Consider the following 20519-nt stretch of genomic DNA (forward strand, 5'->3'; position numbering starts at 1 on the left):
CCAGGTTATATCTAGTAATAAATGTAAAAATTCCAGGTTATATCTAGTAATAAATGTAAAAATTCCAGGTTATATCTAGTAATAAATGTAAACATTCCAGGTTATATCTAGTAATAAATGTAAACATTCCAGGTTATATCTAGTAATAAATGTAAAAATTCCAGGTTATATCTAGTAATAAATGTAAAAATTCCAGGTTATATCTAGTAATAAATGTAAAAATTCCAGGTTATATCTAGTAATAAGTTTAAACATTCCAGGTTATATCTAGTAATAAATGTAAAAATTCCAGGTTATATCTAGTAATAAATGTAAAAATTCCAGGTTATATCTAGTAATAAATGTAAAAATTCCAGGTTATATCTAGTAATAAATGTAAAAATTCCAGGTTATATCTAGTAATAAATGTAAACATTCCAGGTTATATCTAGTAATAAATGTAAACATTCCAGGTTGAACAAGAATCCAGTGAAAACAGCAATTCCAGATTTCCTGATGAGGGAGATTCCTCATTCTTGGATTTGCCATCTTCAGAATCATCTTCACCATCTTGTTCATCTCTTGGAGCATTCCATACACTGGTCAGTGTATCACAGACCAGTGTAACACAGAGCAGTGTACTACCACAGAGCAGTGTACTACCACAGAGCAGTGTACTACCACAGACCAGTGCACCGGTAAAAGCATTATTCTCAGGCGAGAATATATATGTTTCCTACACTGACTCTCCTGTATCTCCAACAGCTGATCTCAGCTTGAACAGGGTTAAACCCGAACCCCAAAACATTGTTCCCCATTTAGATATGCTGCTGGACAGCAACATACCAGTGCAGGATGTGCAAACAAGTGGTCGAAATGAAACTGTCCAGCGTCCATTGTTTATGCAAACAGAAACCAATGCGGAAGGGATAACAACAATAATTTTGCATAACAGTCAAACCCCAGCACCTACCTTAGAAGATCTTATTCCGAATGTAGGTGCTGTGTCCAGCTCACCCCAGCAGCAGTCAAGTCTGTCTACCTCAGGGATCACTAGTGAAAGTAGGTAGCTTATCATCAGAATAAAGGCTTAACAACTATGTTTTGTGAAGACACATTTTTTTAATGTACAGTCTGTGAATTTATATATTTGTGTAAAGCTTACAATTTATACTTTGATAGTTGAAATGCAAATAAATCTAATGGAATTCTAAAGTTAGAAAAGGTTCCCATCCTCATGGTGCTGCCATAATACTTATTAGCTGTAATCATTTCTGAAGAAATATTGGAAAATTATCGCTAAAGATATAGTGTATTTTAAAATGGACGCTAAATCTTAAGCCTAGTGTGTTTATTTTTTGGCGTGGGGGAGAGGAGAGACTGAAACAATAATGTATCAATTTGAAGAACAAATGTAATTGTCAAGACTACTTTTTATTTAACCAGGTGGTAGGACAAACAGTTACAAAATAGTGTCACCCCCAAGTACCCGACAAGTTTCCTTCAAAAATGAAGAGTCTTACGTCCTAGCCAAACATCTAGCAGGATGGCAGTGGGCAGGGTTCAAACCTGGGATAATAGTGATATCTGGAATACAGTACCTCATGACCAGCTTAATATAGACTTTCTATAAGAATTTCAATCAAGATTTCATATGGTGGAAATTTAAATAACATAGAATCAAGGCATATTGGTGATGACCTATTCTGGTGCTAGTCTTGCTAAGTCAGGGAAAGGGCACTTTACTTACGTGGATTTCTGAGTGTCTGAAATTCTTATAATTTATTTGATGTTGTCTCAAAAAATGGACATTATTAGTCACTTAAGTGCATTTTCATAAATGTCTGATTTAAACATCGGTTGAATGGAAACATTGGTGTATCAGTTCAGCTGATATTATTCGACACCCCATTGCTCTAGCTTTGTGTATTACTAATAAGTTCAATAGTTCTTAGTGAAGTAAACATCCAACTTGATACATGTATCATCTTGATTCTACAGATAAACTCTACACAATATACTTGAATCCCAGGCTCACTTGTGGAGGCAACGTCAAAACAATGAAAACTGATTCTGAAGTCATGCAACTTCCTATAACTTTTTCCGTAAGTCAGTTGTATATTAATAACTTGCTTTTTGCTGTTTTTAGCTATATGTCACTGTTGATCATGATATTATTGAATTTTTTTTTGTTTTGCTTTTTATTTCTCTAAATATTTTAATCATTATTGATTAATTGTTTTAATTCTGATTTAAAATTGTTTCATCTGTTTAAAAAAAAAGTATTCATCTGTAAGTTATGAACCATGAATTTATTATTATTATTATTTATTATTATTATTATTATTATATTCCAGTGTTCCAGTAGTAGGCAAACTGCTTATCCAGATCTGGAAATTGCTTCCAATATGGAAGTCAATGACTCTCAAGGTAGGCCTATTATTAGGATTTTTTTCCCAATTTACACAATTTTGTTTTACTTTACTATTTACACAATTGTTATTTGTAGTTTTTGCTTATGACTCAAATTAAAAACTGAAATTTAGCATCAAAAGCATTTTGTAAAAAGAAGTGTTACTTTTTTTATTCTTTTCTGCTTTGTTGACATAAATTGTTTTGATATTAGGAAGCTATAAACCATTTATTTTGGTATTTAACTTTACATGACACTAATATTTGCATAAAAAAACTAGATGAATCAAAATTGTGTCTATTTTCTGTTTCATAGATTTGGAACAACAAGATTTTTTATCTGATGAGGTGAGTTTATTATTGTTGTTTTTTTTTAAAACTTTCTTTGTAAGAGATCAACCTTGCTGGATTTTTAAAAAATCTTTCTATATTTTAAGGAGTTATAATTACAAAACTTAAAATATTTAAGAAGTATGATACACTTTAAAAAATGATCTAATAACAGAAGTTAAAACAGAGCTTTCTATAACATACAACACGTACTTAAAAGCTTTTTTATATTGATTAATTATGTATGCAAGTGAAACTTGAACACTGACAAAAACAACAGAAAAACTGCTAAATACTGCTCAAGGAACTGTCTTAGGTCCACTACTATTCTTAATTTACTTAAATGATTTACCAAATTGCATTACCTCAGGAACAAAAGTCAGATTATTTGCAGACGATTGCATAATATATAGAACAATAAAAACAACACAAGACAGATATTTTACAAAGATAAATAAATAAAATACTCTGAAAGACACAAAGATAAAGGCACATTCCTCGTCCCATACGCTAGGACAAATTGTACAAATACTCCTTCTTCCCTAGTGCTATTAGAGCATGGAATGGGTTGCCTGAGCTAGCCAGGAAAACCAGTGATTTGGCAGAATTTAAGTCATTGGTTAATATGCAGGACTAAATGCATGACGGACGTAATCATCTTCTTTTTTGAAGTAACGCCTGTATTATATAAGAAGATAAGATACTTAGGAAAGGAAAATCCTCAGAAAAATGTATGGTGCCATACATAATGTAACCGGATGGCGGACTTGCACCAACCAAGAAATATACCAGTTATTTGAAGATCCCTCCATAGTAACGAAAATAAAAAGGAAAAGATAACGTTGGGCAGATCACCTAAAAAGAATGTTGGAGAATAGAGGAGCAAAGATTGTTCTAAAAACCAAAAAGGCAGGCACCATGAGTACGGTGGCTTGATGATGTAGAGGCAGATCTACAACAACTAAGAGTCTGGGCTTGGAGACGTAAAGCCCAGAATAGATCAAAATGGAAAGATGTTTTAGAGCAGGCCATGACCCTCCACGGGCTGTAGTGCCACTGGAATGGATAATCACCAGTACAATAAAATCAAGAAATGAATAAATTGTCTCTGAGTCATTGAATTAGTCTGCTGTAATAAGATACCTCTGGTTGTTGGCTCAACATGATATTTATCTATTGAATTACTTTTAAAGATCAGAAGATATCCACAGTTTCTATTTTGGTCTCGTAAAACCGCATAGAGCCAGTTTTAAGTAATGACCTTTTACCCTTCGGATGATCAATTTATCATAAAAGTCATAACTATTTAATGTCTTGTCTGAACCCACTTTTTATTGTGCCAGTTCTTTTAGTTTTCTGTAGGACACTAATTAATAAGTCCTTTCTAGCATACAACTTTTTCAATCTACTATCCTGTACTAAATTCTTTTTTTTTTTTTTTCAGTACAGATACACTGAAGGTGAGCTCTAGTTTAGAAATAATTTTTTTTTTTAATTTAACAGTAAAAGCAACTTTTTATTTTTTATATTTTTGTAACAACTATAAATTTCACAAGGTATTCTTTTGAATTTTCTTAGGAGATTCATTGGCAAATGTCATCACTGAGCAGATGTACCCTGATGATGAAGAAACGGTAAGCACTAGTACTACTTAAAACTTTTTATTAAAAAAAAAAATCAACTAAACTATAATGTTATTTTAACTTTTTTAATGCATTAAAACACACACAAAAATGTTGATAAACAGATTTCTAATGTCTAGCGCTTCTTGCCGTTTTAAAATATTTTTGTTTTGTTGCAGCTCTACATTTTATCTGAAAATACTGATGACAATTCGATTATTTCCCAGGATATCTAAATACTGCTACATGTGAAGACAATTCTGGACATTAAGAAAACTTTCAATGCAAGTTTCAAGTACCTGTTTAACTAATCCAGAGAGAGTCGTGAAATAATGTGACATAGCGCGGAGTGGTGTCTGGAGTATAGAGATAATAAACTGTTCAATTTCAGTGGTTTATATCCTGTGAATTTATTCAAGGGAATATAGCAGCATGTTTGAACTATTTTAGTTTTCTTCTGATCATTAGTTCTGCATAGATAAAGCAACTTGAAGTGATGAAGTGTTCCAGGTCTCACTACATTGAGTGTAGAGGAAACCAAAACATTGAAAGTAATCTGTTCAGTGATGTTTTGTTCATCATTGATTATTTTATTATCTAGCAAGACAATCAACCATTAAGATTGATTACAATCTACTTGTAAGGATGTTTATTATAGTGGCCATTTAGTCCTGCATTTTTCTGAATGTGTTTGCTGAAAAGCTAAAGACTGTCGAGTGTCGAGTCTTTTTCTTAAAATGTATGAAATTTTTAATTTCCAGAGATCTAGTGCATACAAATAATTGGAAGATAGTGTTGTGACGAAAATAATGTCAAATAATTTGATTAGATTGTTTTTCTTTTTTTTTTGCTGTTACTTTATAACATATTAAAAATGACAAGATTAAGTGTGTAGCAAGTTTTAAAACAGAAATTAGGTTTCAAACATACATTATTCTTTTTATGCAGTAATTGAAAAGTTCAAAAGTACAATTTTTTCCATTTCTTCTCTGCACCTTTTGTGAAAGATTTTTTTCTTAATTTTACTCTGGTTGCACTTTTTGTTTCCCCAATAAAATAAATATTATTTCACAAGAATGTACTAGTCAACATTGGGAAAGAGAAAAACTATATGACTTAAAGAACTGGCAGTGCATATTGAACTCACAAGTACTATAGAATAGATACATTATTGAAAGTGCAATGTAGTGTTAGGATTCTGTAAAGTATTAGCTTGAGGTTTGTGTGGCATTTTACATTTCATCCAGATGATCTCTTTTCCCTTTCCAAAGTGTCTTGTGACTCTAGAAACCAATCCTTGACCAGAGTTTTAGTGCTCGGATGAAACCAAATGAAACCAAGTGTTTATGCTATTACTTACTTTTTAAGGGAAAATTTAAAGAAAAAAAAATTGATGGCGTCCATATTATTTGACGTGTTTGTTTTATATGTTTCCTATGTTCCTTTAGATTTAAAGATTATTACAACCTAGCCTAAACCTTATGCAGGGCGGCAGGGTTAAAACCTTTACAAACAACTGCAGAATCAGATATACAGCCATGGACGGCTGCCTGGTTTGCGCGCTGGACTGTCGTTCGGATTTGTCGAGGGTTCAAACCCTGCCTGCTCCCATCCCCCGTCGTCCTGCGGGAGGTTTGGACTAGGAAGTAAACTATCTTCAACTCTGAAGGAACATCCGAAACATGTAAAAAAAAAAAATTTTTACAGCCAAATAGGAAATGACTTTTTTTCTTCAACATAGCACTACTTCATTACAATGTAGCTGGATTTACATTAGAGTAACACTTTGGATTAACTAAGGCATCTACTAAGCGGAATTTCTAATTTGATTTATTTAGTGTTTTTTTTTTAATCTGTAATGTTAATAGTCATCTACATTTTTTTTTATTTTTTTTTTTACTAAAATGTGAAAAATCTTGCTGAAATCATCGACTAGATAAAATGTGTACAAATTCAAAAACAATTTTCTATATTCTATTCATTCATTCTGAAAAACTTCCCAGCGACACACCTCCCTTGAAAAAGTTAAACATATCAGATAAGTTTGGCACACTGACATATATATATATGTATATATATGAATTGATATTGGAAAAGAATTTCACATAAAGTAAAAACTGAACTATTGAGGGGGGAGGAAAAGTTGCCAACTAGCGAATGACTTCCCTAGTGTTCAAAAAGGGAAATCACTCAAAACAAAAGAATTGTGATAGCAAACTTCTGAAATGTCTTTTGTTTTTGTTCAAAGTCTACCTACCAATGTGACAGTGTTGATGTTTGCTAAATTATATCCTTTGTACATTGTAATTTGTATTTATACTTGTACAAAAATATTTTATCCCTTTTATCATTTTTTGGGGTCTGTAATAACTAGATCTAGTTTATTTGTTTATTCATTAACATATTAATGTGATGTCAGCTGTTTATTACATGTGAATGTGTAGAGATTTATGAACACATCAAACCATAACAAGACAAAGACTTTCTGCTCTCAGCATGGTCTGTTAATTATAGCTAGTGGATGTCTTCCTAGATGACATGTTTAGTTACAACCACTAGAATTTATCTCCTTTTTTTTTTCACTATTGACTCTGAAAAGTTTCATTCTTGGCACACTGACATATATATATATATGAATTGATATTATTAAATGTCTATTGCCTTTTAGGAAAGTATTCATAGATAAGTAATTGCTTTGCTGCTTTTATTTAAGACAGCCTTATAAATATAGATCTAGTGACTGACTTGTGATGTGTGTTATGTGTGTCTGTATTTTACTCATCTCTGACCAAATGAAAACCAGAAAACTAATTTCACAAATCTTTATAATGCCAATTTTGTTTGTATTGTTGTGATTAATGTATTATTCTCGCTGTAGTTGTGATTTTCTAAATCTCCTGTATGTTAGTTTATAAAACAATGAGGTGTATAAATATATATTCATTCCCCTGGTTTAAATTTATTCATTTCAGTCCCTGGATGTATGAACTTGTGATGGACAGATGTGTTTGGTTATAAAGGCATTTTGTGTCCATTTCATTTGGTGATATATAAAAAGTTGAATCGTATGTGTTTGCAAGACAAACATTTGATTTTTTTTTTTTAAAGACTTTGTCATTATAAATTGTGATGGACAGATGTGTTTGATTTTAAAGCCATTTTGTGTCCATTTCATTTGGTGACATATAAAAAGTTGAATCGTATGTGTTTGCAAGATATTTAATTATTTTTTTTTTTAAAAAGACTTTGTCATTATAATGCAAGTTTGTCATTATAATGCAAGTATAAATTCATTTTATGGATTCATATATTATATAAAAGAAGTTTATGTTAGTATTTTGATAACATTTCACCCTGACAAGTTGTAACTCGGATTGTTTTATTACATTTCATTCCATATATGTTATTACAAGATTGTCAAATAACAAGATGTAAATAATGTATTGAAAGTCTGTATTTCAACACCATCATTCTTTGTATTGACAAGTTAGGTTTCAAATCTGAGTATTAAAACTATGATTTTGTTTCACTGTTGAAGCTGTTCTATCACCCACAAGCCTTGATGTAGGACTTTGTTAGTGTGATGTTAATATGGTTGAACTTTATCAAAGCGTCTCTGTCTTGTTGACTTTCTCACTATATTAACTCACATTGTGTTGTAATAAATGTTATTTTTCTGAGACTTTTGTTTTTCAATTTTGTACCCTCAGTTTCCTCCCTTTAAGACCCAATGCCCCAGAGTTCCACAGACTGTCAGTCTCAGGTAATGTGCCCTGGCGGGGCATGGCCTTTTTACATACTGACCAATAAATCAGGCTGGCAAAAAAAAATATATATAATTATTGAACAAGATTCAAACAGGCCTGTTACCAAGAAACATTCAGGAATGTAAATAGCTATGGGTTTACCACGATCTGATTTTAAGCTAAGTTAGACAATAAACAGTTAGATGGGTCTGTACATGACTAAATATCTCAGTGGCTAAGATCTAGATATTTCTTGTAGCCCTATGTATCAAGATTTTATAAGGATGGTTACAGAACACATGGTTGCAAAACACAAAAACAAGTTTCTGAACAAACTTTCTTATAAAGCAATCAATGAACAGTTTGGCAATTCAAATAGTTTAATATGTTTTTCAATGTTTAGAAGAATTTCCCATAAAGTATGTACAAACCTAAGTAAAGTTACACAAACTTTCAATGAATTTTTTTATTTGAGACGAACACTTCTGATGATTCCTGCCCTGATTCCTGATGCCTCACCTTGATACTTGTTGATTTCAGGTCGATAGTCTCGATACTGGAACAATAAAATGTTGGCATTACTTAGTCGTAGAGAAAAAAATCTTTATATACATTGGAATAAAATATAAGCAGGTTTAAAAAATGAGTGTTAAAATACAATAAAACATTTTCTACGTAAAGGGTTTTGAATGATATAGTGGTTCCAATACCAAGAAGTAAAAGTTTCCCTTAAAGATCTACTTAAGCTACACAAGTCCAAAAAAAATGGGTTGTGTAAGTTAGCTTATTCCTACCCGTGTCCAGCACACTTAGCCTTCTCTCTTTTATCAAGAAAAGATCTGAATTAACATTTAGATCTGAACCTAAACTTTTTTTTTTAAAAACATTACTTGAAGTAGATTCATAATATAACAAGTTGATGGGCTAGACCTCTGTGATTACCAGGGACTAAAGCTTACATATGCATTTTTAATTAATAAAATATTTGAATATTTAAAATGTTATTAAAATAATATGTCAAGTCATCAAAATTTCCATAATTAAAAACTGTAAAAGAGTTGAAAGTCTACTTAAGTGGATTACCTTTCCTTTCCTGCGGATCTTAGCTTTCCTGAACTTTTCCCTGTGTTTAACACGCGGGTTATTCGGAGCCGTTTTCTTCTTGGGTTTGTTTTTCATAATCTAGATTAGAGGAAGATAAATGGATTAAATGTTGGCATTAACCAGACAATGGTGATAGAATCATTCACAATTCTAGAGTCAATAATGATAAAGCTTGTCTTAAGTCCGAAGATATTTGAGGAATGCAGTATTTCCCATGGCTACGCAGCCCCAGCTGTAGGCACAACCATTGTCAATTTAGATTTTCTTTTATCTGTCTACCTCTGTCCTCTGCAGCAGATTTTCTTTTAGTCTCAAATGTGTATCCCGTAACTTTTATTATAAAATCTCTAGCTGCCTCATTTGGCATGCAACCAGGTGCCCTCTTCTGTCAGTTAAAGCAAGTAGGCTTTCCCATAAACACCACTTTTTCCTTCAGATAGACAGATATGCCAACATGTCTCAAAAATATTTCAGATGTAAGTTTTCAATATAAAAATTAAAATCTAAATTAAATTCAAAAGAGAGAAGGAACTAAATTAATACGAAGAGTTTATGGCATTTGTTTGAAAAAAAAAAAGCACAAAAAAAAATAAAAATACTCTGTCAGTAAGAAATTTACTTGGTCTCAAAACTCTTTCATTGGTTAGTCTTAAGTTGTTATTTGTATTAAACTGAGGTGACTCTTACTTAAGAAAAAAAAAAAGACACATTAGATTTAAAGGGCAGGTAATGTAGACTTCCTTTCTTTTGGTGGCCATTAGTGTACTGATATATAAAGAAGAAAACCAAATCTTTGGTTGGCTTAGACAAATTGTCCTAAAGTGTCCAACCAGAGATGTGTATTCATGGTTTAACAAACTGTCCTACAAGTGTTTAACCAGAGATGTGTGTTTATGGTTTAACAAACTGCCCTACAAGTGTTCAACCAAAGATGTGTTCATGGTTTAACAAACTGTTCTAGTTTCACTAATCTTTCGTTCAAAGATGTTCTGAGCGAAGTTACCTGGAAACTACATTTACTTTCTTTGTCTTTAGCAAGTGAGATATGGTAGACTTCATTTTATAACTCATCAGATGTAAACTAAGTGTACAGGGCAAAGATTGACACACTGTACATTTTAGGTACAATCCCAGCCTACAACAAAGCCAGACTTCATTCAGGATTAGTAAAAAGTGAAATGAGGACTTAAAGGTCAATCATATAAAAAAAACTGTGTACATTAAGAACATTAAAGTTGGCAGCTGCAACTTGATAAATAAAAACAAAAAAATAAATGGAAAGCTTCGTAAATTATAAAATACATACAAAGTACAAAGAATCAGAGAGTTTGCCAAGAGTGGAAGAATAAACTCACAATTAAACTCTGCACTCTATCCAGAAGAAATTAATTGTAAATAAAATAAAAGAGAAATGGACAATCTCTCATCCAAATCACAAGAAAGGTGACGCCTATTATAAGCTATCCTGACAAGATCAACGTCTAATCTTTCGACTCAGGACCGGACACAACAGAATGCGACAACATATGTACCGGAAGCTCAAAATCGGACCCAGTGAAATCTGCCCATGTGGAGTGTCACCAGAGAATGCCGAACATGTCTTCCAAAACTGCTCTCTTTACCAAGAGGACCGTACACTGGCCCCAAAACACCCCAATAGAAAGAAAACTATATGGAAAGCTCCCTGATTTGGAAACCACTGCACAGTTCATCTCATGTATTGGTCTAGTCATCTGAACACTCCAACATAAAAAATGAGAATGAAGAAGAAGAGAACAAAAATGATGGGGATAATTGAAAGGACTTGATGTCAATAATGTGTCATGAAAAGATTAGCTCTCTAGACAACTGGGAAGATCTGCCAACTATAGATCTCTAGACAACTGAAAAATCAATCTGCCAACAATAGCTCTCTAGACAATTGGGAAGATCTGCCAACTAAAGCTCTCTAGACAACTGAAATGATCTGCCAACTATAGCTCTCTAGACAACTGGGAAGATCTGCCAACTAAAACTCTCTAGACAACTGAAATGATCTGCCAGCTATAGCTCTCTAGACAACTGGGAAGATCTGCCAACTATAATTCTTTAGACAACTGAAAAGATCTGCCAACTATAGCTCTCTATACAACTTAGTGCCAAACATAAAACATGAATGGGGTGTATTTTAATAATCAACCAAATTCAAACAATAGTTACCTCATAGCCAATGGGTCTGTTTTCTGGTTCCTTCTCTTCACTTTCTTCTACCTTCTCTTTCTCATCATCATCATCAATGTCATCATCCTCCTCTTCACTTCCAGTCAGATCAAGCCTGAAACAATGAAAGCAAACAACAAAAACTTTAGTTTCTAGGAATGTTAACAATCTTCTAAGGGACCAGAGAGAAAGAAGAAGTTTATAATGTTTGTCAAATGTTTGACATGTTTCAGATGTTCCTTCAGAGTTAAAGATAATTTACTTCCTAGACCAAACCTCCCCCAGGACGACAAGGGAGGGAAGTGGGCAAGGTGTGAACCCTTGACCATTGATAAGTCCAAGTGACAATCCAGCGTGCAAACCGCACAACCAGGCAGCCTGGCAGTTTACGTGCATAGTACTCAAGACTTCCATTTTTGTTTACAATTCAAACAATAAATCTACTATTTTTTTAAAAATGTTTAAGTTTTTAAATTTTGTGTAAGAAACAAACTAGTAATTTAAAAAGAAAAAAGGGAGGGGGATGTGAAATGCATTGAACTTAGGAGAAATGTTGCAATACCTCTGACGTTTTATTGAATTATTTGGTTTGACATCTTCATCATCTGTTGACTCATCACCACTGGCATCGCTGGCTTCCATTTGCTCCTCAGGAATGGCCTCATACATTTTAGCCAGCTATACAATGAAAAGGTGAAAAATTGAAAAAACTCAAACCAGTACAAATGTTGATTACTTTGCTGGGCTGAATTAGAGTTATTTCATAATCCAAACTAAAAGTTATAGTTAATTTCATGGTCTAGACTAACATCATAGTTAATTTCATGGTCTAGACTAACATCATAGTTAATTTCATGGTCTAGACTAACATCATAGTTAATTTCATGGTCTAGACTAACATCATAGTTAATTTCATGGTCTAGACTAACATCATAGTTAATTTCATGGTCTAGACTAACATCATAGTTAATTTCATGGTCTAGACTAACATCATAGTTAATTTCATGGTCTAGACTAACATCATAGTTAATTTCATGGTCTAGACTAACATCATAGTTAATTTCACAATCCAGACTAACATCATAGTTAATTTCATGGTCTAGACTAACATCATAGTTAATTTCATGGTCTAGACTAACATCATAGTTAATTTCATGGTCTAGACTAACATCATAGTTAATTTCACAATCCAGACTAACATCATAGTTAGTTAGTGAGTTATGATTATAATAATCCTCTTCTTTTTTGAAGTAATGTCTGTATTATATAAGAGAAGATTTAGTTAACTTATGAGACTACTTATGCTAGTTACTCGATGGGATGAACTAAACTTTAAGTTGCTTCATGATCCCATAAGAAATCGCATTTACTTTATGAGACAAATCAACATTAAAATTTCCTTTCAATTAAACCTGTCCTAGAACTAGAACACATTTTTAAAACCTTTATTTTTTTAAGAAGTAATTTTGTTAGCTCTCAAAATTGTCATAAATAAGATAATAATGTATTTTACTTATAAATCCCAGGTCATTTCTCAAAAGATTTTTTAAAATCTAATCACTGAAATCAGGCATACCATATACAAATTATTAGCCAAACCAAGGGCCAGAAATGTTTTCTACAGTTCGAGTCTGTGATATTCAAGATAGGAAAAAGCTTTTTTAAAACAGAAAGAAACGCTTTACCTTTTTCAGTTGGACAATTCTTTTAATAACCGGGTGTCCACGGCATTCCTCGTCTGACTCAATCAAGTGTAAATAGAAGGCAATGTTGCCAGCCAGTCTATTGAAAGTCAATGTTTGGTTATTTATTGCATTTTAGGTTTATCACAGGATTTAAATTACAATTTAAAACTTTCATTTTCAAAAAGGTAATTGTTTAATACTTTCCAAGTTTTTCTAGAACATTTAAACTCTGTTATCTCATTAAAGTATATAAAACAGAAAAAGTTCACAAAGAATTCTTCAAGACAAAACAATTTGACTAGCAAGCAACTTACAATCTAAAACATGTTTCTCTGCTCTCATATTTCCAGCCTTTTTTTTCTTTCAAGCTTTCTAACTCTTCTATCTGTAAAAATAACAAAAGTTAAAAAAAAAAAACTTACATTAGCAAGTACAATGACCCAACATCATTACTCTCCAGATGTCAGTTATCAATTACATTTTACTTTGAAGACTTAATCTCACAATTACGCAGTTTATGTTGAGACTAACTCAATGAGACCATCAAGCTTCAATGAGCTAAACTTCACATAAATATTACTTGAATAGACAACATAATGTACAGTTTCCCATAAAATAACTGGAAAAACTAACATAGAAAATTTTCTTCACTTTCTCTGAAAATAACTATTGAATGCTGGGAAGATATTTTAATAACCTTTAAAGTAACCTACACAAATGCATTTTATGAAAATATGTTTCAATCTTTGCATTCAGTCATAGCTTGAAGAGATGGATGGCATATGGATATACAAACTAGGGATGAGTCCATTAACAACTAGACATTGCTACTCAAACATTTATTCAGCTCATCAAATGATTACATGATTATTGTTACCAGGACCAGATTTAAGGGAAGGCAGGCAGGGATACTGCCCCAGGACGTCCACAAGACAAAAGCCCCCCAAAAAAATGGATTTTTAAAATAAAAATTTTGATAGGTCAGAAACTTTTAAGTTTTTTTTTTCAAACTTTGCAATTATAACACTTTAAATCTTACAGTTGGCAACACCCATGGCCACTTGTAGCATGGTCCTCATATATTATAGTATTATAAATCTAAGGCAAGCACTCAATGAAAAAAAAAGTAACAATAGATGATGTATTTTTTTAAGGTTATAAAATACACAGACATGGACATCAGCTATCAATTGACAGGAAGTTCCACCAGCCCTTTCCTACCAAACCTTAATACATTCCCAGTGTCACTACAGGTCCTCATAACAGTTCAATGGTAACACGAAGAAGGGCTCTTAGTCCCAGACAGCTAAGACTCCCATAACCTGCAGATCACTTCAACCGGATCCTTCCTCTCGAATCAATATGTCATCTATTCCTCATGTTGAACAGTGTGCTGATGCACACCATCAGTGTCGACACATGAGCAGGGTTATAACAATATAAATACAGCTCCAGGGTTATGGCAATGTGTTAATCCAGAACTTTACCCTCCACAATCTCAAAAATATACATTTTAACTAAAATATGCATATCAAATATTTTTTAAAGGGAAAAAATGATCCTGCCCTGGAGCATCCACTTACTTAGATCTGGCCCTGCATGTTACAATTATTCAGTTCTTTAGTAAATAGTGCAACTTCCCACTACATTCTACTTACACATTTATTCAGTTCTTTAGTAAATACTAGTAAATAGTACAACTTCCCACTACATTCTACTTACACATTTATTCAGTTCTTCTCTCAAGGGTTCTGCCTCAGGGTGAATTTTTTTCTTAAACTGAAATTTAAAAAAATGAATAAGACTTCAGTTAAATGTGTTGGAGAGTTTGTACACTATAGCTATCTACTATGTTGAGTGATTTGCATTTAAAACTCACAGAAACATGTTCTCAACAAGACTTACTTCTTCTTTCTCCTGTGCAGTCAAATCTCTTTTAATTGTGAACTCATTTGATTCTTCTTTTATTTTCTGTACAAATGAGATTTTGAAGTGTAAACATTTAGACATCTACAGTTTCTATTCTTCTATTGCTCATGACTAGTTCAATACATTATGAGCCCACAACATAAGAATTTACTCTTTCAGTTTTCAGGCAGAGAATTAATGATGTTACTAAAATAAAATCAGCAACAAAACTTTTAAACTTTTTTTTACTTAGCAACTAAATTGTATGCATAGTGGGAAGGGTGGTCGAGATGCTAAGTACGCCTGAGCTTAGCTTGGGTTGGCTACCTATGAAGGGGGCTCGAGGTTCAACACCTGACTCGAGCAGAGTTGTGTTTACTGAGCGCCTAAAAGCAGCACGGAAAACCTTCTCTCAGATACCCCCCCCCCCCCCAACTGGTCAACAAATGAGATAAAACCATAGCCCTCTGAGCACGCTTATAAGCATAAAAGTAGCGCTATATAAAAGCTTTAATTCAATACTAAGCAAATTAAATAAAATCTTGTATTGGATTCTGCTGTTTTCCCATATCTGTTTTTAAAAAGTTCTGATTTAAATTTAACATCAAAACCACCTACAAACACATTATTAGTTACATATAAAGACTCATGAAATACAATCAACTATATAAAAGATTTGATAGCTATGGCATTTTTTTATTTTTAAACATGACTACTGTCTGTTTTTTTTTAAACAGTGTTTAGATATTTCAGAGTGACAATGACAAAAATAAAACAATAAAAAAAAAAAGACATGTTCATATTTAATCTAAGTAGGTCAGCTCATTACAAGTAGGGCAGAGTTGCTATAGTAAAAACTCGTACATCATAGAAGATAAGGCTAGGTGACAAATAAAAATTCTGATAAAAACCTTGGTCAGTGAGGGTAAAATGAAATCATCCTCATCCACATCCTCATCTAACCTTTTCTGTAACTTCTCTATCTCTTTCTCCTCCATAGTCCACTCATCTTCTTCATCACTGGCTACGAGAGACCAAATCAAACAATTGAGACCAAAGTGAATACATAGTGGAATAATCAAGTCAGGTCATTCATCTAACCAACTAATCAACACAACAGAGAAATATACTCTACAGTTGTTGAATAAACTTCAGTGGATAAATGAATCTTTTTTTTTTTTACTTTTTAAATCAGAGGAGGGAACAGGCCATCTTTACAAATTGCGGATGATTTTAAAAAAAAAAATGAAAGCAGAAAGAAAGGTTTGGAAAGCATCAAATAAAATGAATACTTGTACATTGTAATTTATGGTATAAATGTAATAAAACTGAATTGTGGTATGCGCTCTGGACTGCAGTTTGACAGTCATGATGGTCCCAGATTCTACCCCGGCCCGACACCTTCCCATGCTGCCCTGCAGAAGTTTGGGCTAGGATGTAATTATCTTTAAATCTGAAGGAAAAGCCAAAACATGTAAAACAAACAAAGCAATAAATTTATGGTTCAAATTGATTTCTGATTAATTTGATATGCTATGCATACATGTTCAAAGTGTCAAGTCTAGATGACATGTACTAACCAGTTTGTTTTGGTTTCCTCTTCACTCCTGATCCATAGAAAACTCCACGCTTGTTTCCCCAAGACTTCTCTGGCCCATCTACATACAATAAAAACATAGATTTTAGTTTCAATATCTTTAAAATATAAAGATACTGAATTTTCAAACTAAGTTTTTTTTTATTTTAAACATATTTTTTGTTTTTAAGCAAATGCTTTTGTTTTTATTTAAAACCATGAAAATGTTGATTGTTTTTAGAATTAGACTCAACTTTACAATAGCTTTACAAAAGATAATGTGAAACAAACAAAGAAACAAATAAAGAAGAACCAAAGGCTTCTGTTAAATAATAATTGTAGTAATAATAATAATAATAATTATCTTTATTAAAAGTGACGACATTCATTTTACAATTGTGCATTACAAATAACAAAACATTATTAAAGCAAATAATTTATATAACAGCAGAAAAAAATATACATTCAAACAACAGTTTCTCTTAATGTCATGGCTAAGGGTCTCAATTCTAGAGAAATGATCTAACCTCCTGGTAATGATCGCTTCTTCTCTAATTTGGCTTGGAACTTGATCTGTTTCAGACGCTTGGACCAATCATCTAACTCTTCATCACTTTCATCTTCCTCATTCAATAGACCAAACAACTCTTCCTATTAACAAAGTTAAAGACAAGCAAACTGGAGATTCAGATACTATGATGAAAATGATGCAACAAAATTTGTTATTAGTTGTTGTTGTTGTTATCTTTTTAATAAAAAGACAGCATTGTTAGTAACCAAATCATAAAATCTTTTGTTGGCTGCATTATTTTTAATACGACTTTTCACTTTTGAAGGGCAAGTGGAAAAAAAAAAAGCCAACTTGCTTTTTTTTTAAAACATATTAGGATGCGGTCTGCACAAGAACCGAATGCCATAAGAAATCCATACTCGTATATATAATAATGATCCCAGCATTAACGAGATCATCATGGTCTAGCATTCCTAGTGAGCGTGTTGTGTGTGTCGACAGTTTATATGTAAAAAATATTTATAGTCTGCCTAATAGCTGCTTAATTAAACATAAATTAGCATTAAGTTAAAACTCAAAGCTTCCATGGGGATTCAACCTTGATTTCTTTGCTTTGGCCACCAACCCTATTTCTAACACTCTATTACCACTCTACTGCCACTCTACCACCACTCTACTACTACACTACTGCCACTCTACCACCACTCTACTACTACACTACTGCCACTCTACTGCCACTCTACCACCACTCTACTACCAGGACTTTTATCAAGCAAGTGCTCTACCAAGAGAGACATTATGTCACTGAAATTAACATGTACAAAAAGTTTTATAACATAATTGTATAACAATCCCTACAAAATAAAAAAGCCACGACAAACTATTTAGCAAGGAGAGGCAATATGTGTCACTTGTTACTTTATTTTAATCAAGCAAAAGCATACTTAATCATAATCTATTTTCACAACAGATTTTTGAAATTTGAGGGTAGAGAACCTTCTGTATTCCATTTTCGTCAAGAAACTATTACTTCAACTTTTTTTTAAAGGCAAACATGAAGAAAAGTTTTTCTGCTCATCAGCACAACTTAGGGCGTCTGTTTAAAGGGCAACAACCCAAAGAATTTCTGTACCACAAAGTTAAAAGTACTTTTCACTGACAACATAAACTGAATAGTTTCTTTCATGACCATGTCATACTAAGATCAGTTTTTCTAAAGCTATTCATTCTGGAAGACTATTTTATTTGTTATTTAATCCTCATACTCAGCACATAATTCGTACTGTGATTCTTTCCCTTTATGCTATCATGCAAACAAACAAACAAAAAAGAAAAGAGTTACCTCCTCTTCACTCTCACTGTTCTTTTCCTCCAAGTCAACCTGAGTTTAAAAAAAAGAAAGACATTTTAATCTTGAGTCAGTCTTTATTTCCAGCACAGTTGATTGGCTAAATGTTTATAATAACATCAAGAAATTGTACTTTGGCTGAAAGAACTCACCTTGTTTTTTGCTTCTGTAAATTCATTAATTTCATCTGTGAATATATCTCCAATTTCTTCCTCAGATTCATTGCTGGAAAAAAATTGTAAAGACAATATTTAGGTGAAGTGAATTATGCCCCCTACTCGTGCTTAATTTCCCTGCCCCATTTTCTTTGTTAAAAATGTCTCTAAATAAATAATCTCAAAACCAACCAACAAGTGAAAAAGTTTCAACGAAACAAAAAACTGCATTCTTTTTTAAAAGGCCTGACACAACATTGGCCTCTAAACACCCCTACAGAAGAACAACTATAATATGGAGAGCTTCCTGGATACCACTGCGCAGCTCCTCTCGTATATTTATCTAGTCACCTAAACCCTCCAATATAATAATGAGAGCGCAGAAGAAGTTTGCAGGGCACAGATTAACTTGTGGTGTACAATTAATAGGTGTGCATGTTTTAAAAGTAGTGTTATTGATGGTGCTTTGGCCAGTTGTATTAGGGGATATGATTGAACCAGTCGTCTTATTCTAGATAACCTAGAAGTATTAGCTGTGGTAAGTGAACCAGCTGTATAAGTGAACCAGCTGTATAAGTGAATACAACTGAGCCAGTATTTTTTTAAATAGCTTTTGTATCACTCATCTTACATGCAATCCCATGCTCAATACGCTATGGTCCTGTGGAGCTGTTGGAGCACAGGAGAAGAAAACACAGATCAGCCCATTGGGAGTCAAACTTGGAACCCCTTTGATAGGTAACCAAACATTTTATACCACTCAGTTACATATCCCACAAGACTGCTGTGATCTATCCATACTATCTTGTCTATATTCAAGTAGGCATATTTAGAGAATTTTTTATCGATCTAGAATTTTAGATCTAACTAATTCTTAGTGATCTGTTTAAAGTTTAGTTAAATTAGTATTTAGACTTTACATTAGACTCTAGTCTAGACTAGTCTAGTGTCTAGACTCGTTATTATTATGTCTATGATTATTTTTATTTTACTTTTACTGTTAACTCAAGTGTAGTAGTCTACTGATCATGGTGTCGATTGTAGATCTTCCTAAAAATCTAGATCTAGGTCAGATTTAAGTCAAGACTTAAATCTAGTTCAAGGCAATTATTTTAAATTTAATTTAAATATTTTAAATTAAATAATAAAATATACTAGACTTTACTAGACCAACTAGTCTAATAATTTTATAAATAATTATTTTAAGAGACAAGCTTAAGTTTCTATAGTCCTAGTAATATAACTTAACTACATTCTATAACTAAGACCAAGCCTAACCCCCTGTTATACTAGGACTATAGTAATAGTAACTTAGGCTTGTCTCTTAAAAGAATTATGTTAGTAATTAGATTCTATTTTCTAGTCCTAGAGATCTAATTCATTGGTTAATATGCATGACTAAATGCATGACGCGTAGGACGTAATCATCTTCTTTTTTGAAGTAACGTCGGTATTATCTATCATTCTTACATTACTAAGATCTACTTGATTAAATTAAAAGTAACATTTTAGTAAAAAACAGTCTGAGTCTTACTATTACTACTATTACTAGTCTTATTAATATTACTCTTAGACGTCTTAGGTCTTAGTGTGAGTTAGAATAACTTATAGTTATAGTCATGCTGAATTTGAATGATGCTGGACCTGGTAACTTTCAATCATCAATGACTGTGATTTAGTGTTCAAGAGGAGAGTAGATCTAGAATTAAGATTAAACTACATCTATTATCTAGCTAGAATCTAAAGATCTAGACTGTACATACTCATATGAATTATCTTTTTTAGATGGTTTTCCTTTTTTCCCCTGCTTCTTCATTTTACTTTCGTTTTTTTTCTTCTCACGTTGTTTTTGTTTATGTTAGGACAATTTCCGGTAGCAGATAGAGAATAGTTTATCTAGCGCAATTTGCCGTAAATTTCCAATTTCCAAACAAGACTTGACAT

General features: G+C 32.6%; 2 protein-coding genes across 9 annotated transcripts in view; one reads left to right on the forward strand and one right to left on the reverse strand.

Moving 5' to 3' along the window:
* LOC106065589 (interferon regulatory factor 1-like) overlaps window positions 1-8023 on the forward strand; it is an 82848-nt gene extending 74825 nt beyond the window's left edge. For 7 of the 8 annotated variants that reach the window (XM_056021710.1, XM_056021709.1, XM_013224422.2 and 4 more), the window contains 7 exons: window positions 453-1041; window positions 1981-2084; window positions 2337-2409; window positions 2708-2739; window positions 4166-4181; window positions 4300-4355; window positions 4523-8023. In XM_056021710.1, the coding sequence (XP_055877685.1) occupies window positions 453-1041; window positions 1981-2084; window positions 2337-2409; window positions 2708-2739; window positions 4166-4181; window positions 4300-4355; window positions 4523-4579 (927 nt within the window). In that variant the 3' untranslated portion in view covers window positions 4580-8023. The remainder of the gene's footprint in view (window positions 1-452; window positions 1042-1980; window positions 2085-2336; window positions 2410-2707; window positions 2740-4165; window positions 4182-4299; window positions 4356-4522) is intronic. The other variant, XM_056021708.1, reaches the window with a different exon arrangement.
* A 428-nt stretch (window positions 8024-8451) lies between these two features.
* On the reverse strand, window positions 8452-20492 carry LOC106063559 (something about silencing protein 10-like). Its single transcript, XM_056021713.1, has 14 exons — window positions 20339-20492; window positions 18573-18645; window positions 18415-18453; window positions 17089-17212; window positions 16566-16643; window positions 15897-16009; window positions 14983-15048; window positions 14800-14856; window positions 13392-13462; window positions 13078-13174; window positions 11955-12070; window positions 11393-11507; window positions 9173-9271; window positions 8452-8645 (listed from the first exon to the last, which is right to left on the reverse strand). Exons 1-14 carry the CDS (start codon window positions 20389-20391, stop codon window positions 8556-8558), a joined length of 1191 nt encoding a protein of 396 aa, XP_055877688.1. The 5' UTR covers window positions 20392-20492; the 3' UTR covers window positions 8452-8555.
* Between the last annotated feature and the right edge of the window lie 27 nt (window positions 20493-20519).

Source organism: Biomphalaria glabrata, chromosome 2, assembly GCF_947242115.1.
Source record: "Biomphalaria glabrata chromosome 2, xgBioGlab47.1, whole genome shotgun sequence".
Taxonomy (NCBI): domain Eukaryota; kingdom Metazoa; phylum Mollusca; class Gastropoda; family Planorbidae; genus Biomphalaria; species Biomphalaria glabrata.

Excerpts from the sequence above, each read along its gene's own strand:
- LOC106063559 (XM_056021713.1), bottom strand. The coding sequence starts at position 20,391 with ATGAAGAAGCAGGGGAAAAAAGGAAAACCATCTAAAAAAGATAATTCA. Across the intron at positions 17,213-18,414 it reads ACAGTGAGAGTGAAGAGGAG|GAAGAGTTGTTTGGTCTATT; the intron begins GTAACTCTTTTC and ends CTTTGTTAATAG. Across the intron at positions 14,857-14,982 it reads CTGCACAGGAGAAAGAAGAA|TTTAAGAAAAAAATTCACCC; the intron begins GTAAGTCTTGTT and ends TTTAAATTTCAG.